Below are 9,981 nucleotides of genomic sequence, written 5' to 3'. Positions count from 1 at the left end.
CCATCGTCACGTATAATCAACGTACGCTTGTTGGGGCAGTCCCGTATCATATGCCCATAACCTTTGCAACGATGGCATTGAATGTCCTTTGTGCGGCTAGTGGAAGAGGAGGCGCTCTTATTAGCTGAAGGGGGCGCTGGAGGTGGAGCTGCTGCCTTGTCACGTGACGTACTGCTAGGTGTATAGGGTGCCGTAGGGGTTGAATGGGTCAAAGTAGTGCGACCTGCAAAAGAGTTAGAATGGGTCCTTGCTCGTCGTCCCTGCACTTCACGTTCAGCTTTGCAAGCAAATGCAAACAAAGTAGTAATATCATCGTAGTGCTTATAATCGAGAATATCCTGAATTTCACGGTTCAAACCACCACGAAATCGTGCCATCGCAGCATCATTAGTCTCAACTAAACCACAACGAATCATGCCGGTTTGCAACTCCTGATAATACTCTTCTACAGATTTGGTTCCTTGCTGAAAACGCTGCATTTTATTAAGCAAGTCTCGTGCATAATAGGAAGGAACAAATCGGTGTCGCATGACAGTTTTTAATTGCTCCCAAGTTGTGGGAATGTTATTAGGGTGTTTGCTGTGATGCTCACGCCACCAAATTGATGCGAAATCTGTAAACTCACTAGTAGCAGCCCTAACTTGATATTGTGCAGGAACATCATGACAATGAAATTTCTGATCTACCGCAAGTTCCCAATCAAGATACGCACCCGGATCATATTTGCCATTAAATGAAGGAATTGTGAACTTAATCTTAGTAAATGAGTCGTTTCGATTACGTACCACGCGCTCACCACGGCGGTTGCGGTGGCGCCCTCCATGGCGGTCCTGGTCGTCGATCTCGGTATCACCAGCATAATCAAAGTCCGCACGTTGATCAGCAAGTTGTTGTACCAACTCATCAAGGCGTGTAGTGAGCGTGGCAAGGCTGGTGGCGTGGGCAGCTTGTGCTTGCTGCATCTCCGCGAGCGTAGCATTTGTGGCCATTTGAGCGTCCTGAAATTGACCCACTTGCTCGTTGGCGATCCTAATCTCCTCTGCCAAGCCCTCCACATGCTCGTTCATCTTGCGATTAAAGTGGTGAATGATGCCTTTAGTGCGTGGGGAGTGAGGCATGGTGTCCTGATTAGCTGGCTCCCCTGACATTGTTAGTGGAAAAGCAACGAACACGAAAACAAGTATTTGTCCTAAAGCTAATAGGAAGTGGTGCTGATCAAGGCACTCAAACTAAAGCTGTTATCAAACTCTTACCCGTTCTTACCAAGCTCGCAGGGGTGACTTGCAACCAGTGGTACAACCTTCCAAAGATTGAATGGAGCGATTGCCAGAGGACACAGAGCTTGATCGCTGTAGAAAATTTGTGGAGCTATGGGAAGGCTTCAATTTGTAGCAAGGAGTAGCACAAGCATTCAGCAAAGGCAAAGTTGAATAATCACTCAAAGCTGGTGTTGTGCTGGTCCTAGGCTAGACCGTACTAGAGACGTGAGCCCACGCACAAAGATAGACACAGAATTGCAAGAACAAAGAGTAAAAGACAGCGAGTACACACCCTTGGCATCTCTTGTTTTTTTTGTTTTTTTTTTGTGTGCGGCTCTTTTTGCACCTTTTGCCTTTTTTTTTTGGTGCGGCTCTTGTTTTTTTTTGTTTTATGCACCTCTGGCCTTTTTCAGTTTGATGACACTGCCAACACGTTGCACAACTCAAAAGGAAAACAAAAGGAAATCAGGAACTCTTTCCTTTCGTGTAGCCACAGACTGCCTGATCTCGCACGATCTCCTGTGATACGCCCAAAATGAATCGCAAGGCAAGTGAATATCCGTTGGAAAGGGCACGAAATATGCTTTCCAAATTGTACCTAAACTTCCCAAACGGACTACGGATGCAACAGCTAATGCCTGTGTCCTTGCCGAGATAAATCAAGACCCGAAATAAATTACTTTCCTTTTGTAGGTGGGAAATTGGCGTGAACAAGGGGGTCTATGACGTGGGAAAGATTACAGGAGCATGGAGGACAAAGGAAAAGGAGGATCAAGTGCAAAGATGTGAACTAATACGTGACAGGAACTCAAAACTCTAATGGACTAGACGCCAAGACCAGCAACACGACACAGCGATGCAACCAAAAACTCAACAAAGCAATAAACTGAATGAAAGATGCAAAGGCTCAAAAGGTCTTGGACAGTGGTTCTAACCTGAAACGTTTTTTGTTGGCTTTTCTGGTGGACGATAGGACGATGAACAAAACTACAAATAAAGGGGATAGATCTCACCGAGCAACCTGAAAGCTGATACCACTTGATAGAGCTGGAGTACCCGATCTTTCGGTGAGTGGAGGATAACTACGATTTGGTGGGTGTCGACCCTCGCGATCCGACTACGACGAACAAGTCCGTGGCGCCTTAGCAATCGCTGAACCAACTCCCGATGGTTATTGACCTTGCTGGTGCAAGATCAACCTGATCACGAAGATCAATTCCTGCAGGCAATCGAAGAACAAGCAAGAATTTGAGGCGAGCAACCCTGAATATTACTCGAAGGTGGGGTTCTGAATTACACGAAGACGAAGCTTCGGAAGTAGCAATGGCTAACTTAAGCAAAACAAAACCCAAGCCAAAGAGGGGGCACAGCCCTTGGCTAAATAGGGGGAGGAGGGAGGAAGGAGGACGCCCAGCCTGCCCACAAGGTAGGGAGTAGGCGCCCAAACAGCCACACACCATCTCCTTGATTCCCTTTCCTGATTTAGATGGTGCAGCACCTTCCTGGTTATTTCTTGACAAAACTAAAAACACATAGGTGGCGCAGCACCTAGACATTATTCTGGGCAGGTTCATCATGAGCATAGATGGCGCATGCACTTAGGAGACTTCTGGTCCTTCATTCTTCAAAATCATCACGAAGTTTAATTCACGTGCACGAGCTCAAGTGATGGGTCCTGGTGGCGCCTGTGCTGGTTCAGTTGGAGTAGCCATTCCCGTGTCGGTGTTGATGTCCTCATCAAAGACAGAGGTCACTATAAGTGACCGGACGCTGGTCTCGGAAGAACCGACGCGTCCAGTTAGTGGCAGCGAGGTAGGACTAGAGACACTACGAGGCATGGGGGAGACAATGCAGAGGAAAGGGCGCACAGAGGAGCGCTAATCAGCTCGGGCCACGGTGAGCTGACAGGCACGGCGGCGATGACGGAATTCGCCAAAGGACCCTCACCTTGGCTCAACTGAGGCTATGAAGGGGTCGAGAGAGTAGAGCAGTGCCAGGCGCTCCAATGCGTGCGAGCAATTGCTCAGTGGCTGGCTAGCGGAGGAGCTGCGCGATGGCGACGCTCTCGGCGGCAATGGTGGACGGCGCGGCGCTCGGCTTCCGCGTGCTCTGGCGAACTGGCGAGGCAAGATGGACGCGGTCGAAGCAAATAAGCAACCAGTAGGCGCATGGCGTCATCGTGTCCACGATGGCCTGACTAGCAGGGCAGCGCCAGCATATGGCCACCACTTGGCTGCCATGGCCTGACGGTGGTCGGCCACTCGGCCTGACAGAGACGGCCATCAGGCCCGCGATCAACCGCCTGACAGGACGATTTGGAGCCGATGGATTTTGGAATCCTTTGATCATTAGCGCAAACTTCCTAAACAAAAGTTTAAGACCTATGTACCAGCTACAAAACTCCTTTAGAGATCAAAGTATAATTCGCAATGAATAGTGAGTAAAATCAAGCCAAAGTCGAACCTGCGAAACTGGAAATCAGCAAGGGACTTAGAAAATTTTCTAAGTGTAGAATCAGCACCCAAAACTGACTTGTGGGCCATGTTTGAGACTGTTCCAGACATTTTTATTACTTGGCCTCAAAACAAAGTTTGTTCCAAATATAATTTGCTACAACTTTGCTTTAGGTTGCACAGACATGCAAACACTCTAAGCTGTACTTTTTAAACAGTCAAACAACAGAGCTCCAGGGGTCAACACAAGTCAAACTATTACTTGGAAGTGTAATTAGGCAATATGATCAACATGAGCATTGTTCCTACTGACATTCTAAGTGTAGCTAAGGTGTTTTAGTTACCCACATTCATCACTTGCACTCAATCACACATGATCATAAAGCATACATACAATGAAACTTAAAAGACAATAGCATGTTTCACATGTTTCATAGCAATATCTCATATAGAAATGCTTATGCATGAATGAATGATGCTTATGAATGAGATGATGATGCACATGCTCATGTGATGCAAGTGTTTTAGTGCAACCATAACACTGAGGTGTTACAAAACTGATCGATCCAGAGAGGACCCTTGACCATGATGCCACAGATCGCGCTTCCCGTGACATCACACACATCACTTTGTGGCCGAGATCACCATCCCGCTCCACAAAATTTCTTGCTCACGTTAATCGTCAGTTACAATCATTCCTTACAGGAGAATCAACTTTGATAAAATCACCTCATCAATTTCTTTAGTACTGGGATTTGAAAACTGGTTGCCCAAGGCCTGTGCCAGAAAATATATTAGGAAATTTAGTTCACTGGGTTATTGTATGTGGTTGATAATCTTGAAGGACAATGCAATAAACATTTATTTAAGCAGTGAAAAAAGACAGGATCACAAGACGTATCAGCTAAGCATGTATGTCATGCTAAAGAGCTATAAGTTCATAGGTTCCAATGACTATACCAAGTGGCAGAACAATATTTATATATAGATACAAAATGTTGGAGCCTTCTTAGAAAACAAGGTAACTTCCTTGATGAAGGATCAAAATTTATTCACTAATATAGTGGACCCAGTTCAGGCCACACCACAGGATCAGTGCAGATATATAAAAATCAATGGTACAATGTGAGTACAAGTATGCCATATTGTTCTTACAGTCTCAAGTTGTGTGGACAAGAATCAATCAATTATGTTCACCAAAATAAATCTAATATCTCAGACACAACTTGCTTCAGTGTTCTGTAGCAGTACTGAACAAAATTTCAACAAGCCCAATACACAACTGTGATGCAATTAAAGAATGCTGGTTAGCATCCAATGAGTTACAAATGTTTAAATTGAAGAAATCAAAAGATTCATTTGGAACCAAGCTGTTATATATACTTTATTTAATATTAGATCTACTACACTGTACAAACAAAAACACAAACACAAACTCAAATTTAAGTTTACAAGCAGTTAAAAAAAACTTGAACACACAAGGCAATGGAGAAAAAAGAAGGCACAATCAGCACTTATAAAATGATAACTGAAATCAGTTACATTGGGTGCCACTTACTGATACAGAGTAAAACTACTCCACATGGAAATCTAAGTCAAGAATCTACCGGAAGTGCACCTTATAAGGAGCTTAACTTGGAGACAGAACACAATAGATGAACCAGTAAAACAATCAATGGCTAGGTGTCAGCTTATCATGCTTGTCAATAAAGATAAGGTATGCATGGATAGGCTTGTCAGTTTCCGTCCATGGTAACCTGACATCAACAAATCCTTTATACGAATGAATAAGCCAAAATTCAAGTGAACATTAGAGTTTTACCTAACATGATTCAAGTTGCAAACTTGTAGCAAACTTCTGGGCAACAAGGAAGAGGTATGCCCATGATTCACGGACTTCAGACTCCAAATCAGGTTTTTCATCATAAAATATAAATTCATGGGGTGAAACTATCACAATGTCCAGAAACACATAACAATTTTGAATGATTGTACCAACACTATAGATATATGTACATATATTGATATATATATATATATATATATATATATATATATATATATATATATATATATATATATATATATATATATATATATATATATATATAGATAGATAGATAGATATAGATATGGAGAGAAATTAAATACACTTGTCAGAATCATACCTCTGGTGGATTATACTTGTTCTGGTGCTCATATAAACACCTTATTTCCCACAGAAACCCTCTAAATGTATCTTGCTTTGTTGTATGCCCGAAACCTAATTCATCGTGTCTTTCTTTAATCCATTCTGGTATCAATGAGATCCATCCAACATCACTGTCCAAGAGGTTCTGAAAGGAAGCTATCGTTTTGTTTTTATCCAAAGAGTCGCAGTAGATTTGTTTCATGGCAATATCATTATCTTCTTCCCGAGCGCTGCAGTGAAGATTGGCTTTGGGAACAAGGGTCTGACTTGACTTTTTGCAATGCGTTAATGCAACTGTGTTGAGAGCCACAATATTATCAAATTTGACTCGAACAGATAGGAGAGCAGAATGTTTAAGAATCTCAATCCTACATACAAACAAAATTATATGAACAATTACAATTTTGAAGATAAGAATAGAATTGTTCAAGAAAAAGTTTCAATACCCTTTGAGAGTGCCATTTCTCATGTGGTGGCAGAGATCAGCGATTTCAGGAGTGAATGAATTGTGATTCCAAGCAGCTTCTTCAATGATGTCTCCCAGCCTGACCCAATCCATATCCTTTCTTTTTGCTTTTCCTACATGAAAATTATTTGATAAAATTAAATAAGTAGGTGCTAAAAACTCCAATTACCTTAGGTAAGCGGTTATACCTAACTCCAATGGACAGAAGTACCACAATTTTGCACAAATAGAATCATGTTGCTTCACAACAGCTACAAACTCTGCACTCAGCTTTGGGCAATAGTAACCATGATCATGTAACTCTTGCAAACCCCGAACAGCACACCTAAAACCCAAAAGAAACATTTCACAAGGATTGAGATTTGAAAATAAATTTTACATGAAACAAACATTATTTGTAAAAGCATTACCCTATTAATTTGGAGAACTCTTCAGTAAATCTTTTCTTTTCCACTGTTCGCTTACAACTCTTGTGGATATAGTCTGCTAGTGTAGATTCGAAATAGGGAAAAGCTATGCACCCTTGATGTTGCTTAGATGCAGACCAATATCCAATGCTAGGCATTATAAAAGGATGGTTAAGGGAACACAGTTGCCAATGTAAAGTTGCCACATCTTCATTTCCAGGTGCATTGAATGCCAGAACCACTGCCTCGATAAGAGAGTCATCATTGCCGCATCTTACTTTTCCTTTATAACAAAATAGTCCATCCTCATTTTCCCCGATCTGTCTAGCTGTAATCTCACTGACAAATATTTCTGCAATTCCTATAACCTGAGAAAAACGATATCTGAATTAAACATAGAAAAACATCAAGCAAATCAACAGAAACTATGTGGCATTTTAATTTGTTTAGTCAACCATGTGACTAGGATAGACATGTTCCATTTTTAACTGCTTAATACAGTTGGCTGATTGGCACATTTCACTGCTAACCAAGTTTCATAATGTAAGTCAATATAAGGGTACTCAGAAAACTAAATTTCGAGAAATAAATAGCCAAAATAAAAGGATTTGTATTGCAATAGGGGAATACTTTTCCAATGATTTGCCGACTATTCATTTGTAACACTTCATTGTTGGCAAGAGTGTGACCCGTCCTTCAAATGAAAACAAAAAGATAAATTACCAATTCAAATCCATTAACAAAAGCATATCAGAGGACCTCATTTCACAACAGAAAAAAAAAAGAGGCAATCTTGCAGCGTTCAGTTGGAACAGAAAAGGATATGAAATAATGCAATTATTAGTCAACACCCACAGTTTGAAGCCAAATACCTAATGGATCTTTGGAAAATTCACTAAGAATTGTGTCCATAACTTCATGTACTGCTTCAAGTACATGAAATGAAATACAATAAAGTGCTAGAAAATTCAAAGATATTGACACAGTACTTGCCTAAGTAAGAACGATATTTCAAATTTCAATGTGAACTTCAAAATAACAGTACTGTTTCTGAATGTGAAAAATAAGGAAAAAGTAGAGCATACTCATTTCATATATCCTAGAAATGTTCTTAAAACCATAGGTTCTCAATTTTTAAACTACACTACAGTCTATAAATTGGATTGGTACCATGTTTTCTAACATAAGCTTCTGCAATAAGTGAGCTCAAACAATAGCTTTTGGAAAGGTAGGAAACCTATGAAGCATATGATTTCATAAATTCATTCTCCAACTTCCAATTTTGAAAATAAATATAATGCCAGCTTCTCTTCACCTTTCCATTATTACCTAGCTTCTGACGGTTCAAAGATCCATGTCTTGAGTGGATTCATTCAGACGACCTACCTAGATGTGGTGGCCTCCTTGCTACTAGGAAGGTGAACTCGTTATCAAACTACTCCTGTGAATTAAATATGAAAAAAGAGGTTTCTGTTATCAGCAAAATGAAATCCAGCAAGCCAAAAATCTAAAGAAAGGCCTGTACAGAATAGTGCTTACAGCAGAAAAAGAACAGATTTTGGATAAAGAGATGGAAGCACGTAAAGATGTTCCCCTGCAGTAGTTTAGATGTTAAAATGGCCCCACAATATGTGCAAACTCTGTTGTACAAACAAACAGCCTTAGATGTAGACAGAAATCCAGCTTCAGAAGAAAAGGGAACCATACCTATTATCACAACTAATTACTGATGAATGCTGAAGGTTTTTGCACTTGGGATATCTCTAGAGAAATTGAAGGATTCTTGAACACCAGATCTTGTGGATCCTTACATGGGAAACAAAAAAGATTCAGTCCGTTGGTCATAAACTCACAGAACATCTATAAACTAGAATGTACACATTCAAGAAGTTCGTGACCAAAATGTATATGTATAAACTCGATGCAAATTGGATCGCAATGCACACTACAAATAAAGTTGCATGCCATGCATAAATAAATTCTAAAACCATGTAAACTGCACACGGAAATTCACTTGTAGCCTAGGCTCTGAATAAAGGGATATGTCTACATGAGGTCATGACTCATGACGATGAGCTGCCCAAATCTCAAATCCTGCTCACATTCTGGTACTAGTCAAACATCCTAACCAAGCAAGCACCAAATCATATCCTAGTAAACAACTCTCTTATCCACTGAATAAAAACAGAAAAAAGGTACTTGAGCCAGCATTCCAACAATTGACTCCGTTCACTGCATAGGTCAATAGAACTCTTACCACAAGTCAACATCAGGAAATCAAGGACGTTATAAATACACAGTCACACAGCTTGAAGCTTCCACAGGCTGTACAATAGTTGGCCCACGCAGGCATGCAACATTGTTCTAAACAGGAGGGAAGATGACAGCTAAAAATCAATTTCTTCAGGGGAGAGAAAAAAAACATACCAATCACTGCTGAATTGATGATGAAGGTCGGAAGGGTCGTCGTGCTCAGGCGACCTCTAGGGAAATCTGCGGGCAAAATTGAGGGTGGTACGAGTCAACACCTCACCCAATTAAACCCTTGGTCACATTCTCGCCCTCCTTTAAGCTACCCTAACCCAGCGTCCCAGCATACGCAAGAGCCAACTAATTAAACAACAAGGCCCATCACCTGTAATTGAAGAGTAGAATGGAATAGGGAGCAATACACTACCTAGCAAGCCAGGAGAACCGACGATGCAGACGCTGGCAGAAATTCAGATCGTTCCTGGAGTGGAGCCGCCAAGTCGGAGACGTTGGAGCCGGGAGAGCCCCTCTGCGGCAGGCCGGCAACCGGTAGGCTTGGTTTGAGGGCTGAAAGATGACGGAGATGGGGTGGAGCACTGCGGCGGCGGAATGGAGCGGGGGGAGGAGGACGGGTGGGTCTGGCCGCGGTGGAGTGCAGGCGTCTGCGTCCTTTCTCTTGGGATTTGGGCTTGTGGGAGGGTAAAGCGTTGCCGTTGGGGTTGTGCGTAGGCCAGAAGCCAATTTTCAAATTTCAAATGAAAAATTTTGCCCGAGACAACGGGCACCAATTTTGCTCAGCTGTGCTACTTCTGCAGCGCTGCAGGCTGCAGCTGCAGTGGCAAACGTACAGTAACTAAAGCAAAACAGCTGCAGCTAGCAGCGACAGCCAGCCAGAAGCAGCTAGCAGCGACAGTATGGTCAATTTTTTTTTGCAGCAGCAGTATGGTCTAATTTT

The 9,981-nt window shown here is 42.0% G+C and overlaps 1 protein-coding gene across 1 annotated transcript; it reads right to left on the bottom strand.

The window, feature by feature from the left end:
* Nucleotides 1–4,270: 4,270 nt before the first annotated feature.
* Nucleotides 4,271–9,679, bottom strand: LOC136485110 (uncharacterized). The gene is made up of 10 exons (XM_066482055.1): nucleotides 9,454–9,679; nucleotides 9,204–9,269; nucleotides 8,484–8,582; nucleotides 8,106–8,211; nucleotides 7,407–7,470; nucleotides 6,780–7,144; nucleotides 6,558–6,694; nucleotides 6,350–6,482; nucleotides 5,881–6,271; nucleotides 4,271–4,489 (listed from the first exon to the last, which is right to left on the bottom strand). Exons 4-10 carry the CDS (start codon nucleotides 8,147–8,149, stop codon nucleotides 4,412–4,414), a joined length of 1,212 nt encoding a protein of 403 aa, XP_066338152.1. The 5' UTR covers nucleotides 8,150–8,211; nucleotides 8,484–8,582; nucleotides 9,204–9,269; nucleotides 9,454–9,679; the 3' UTR covers nucleotides 4,271–4,411.
* Between the last annotated feature and the right edge of the window lie 302 nt (nucleotides 9,680–9,981).

Source organism: Miscanthus floridulus, chromosome 10 (genome assembly GCF_019320115.1).
Source record: "Miscanthus floridulus cultivar M001 chromosome 10, ASM1932011v1, whole genome shotgun sequence".
NCBI classification, from domain to species: domain Eukaryota; kingdom Viridiplantae; phylum Streptophyta; class Magnoliopsida; order Poales; family Poaceae; genus Miscanthus; species Miscanthus floridulus.
This window is presented reverse-complemented; position numbering and strand designations above follow the sequence as displayed.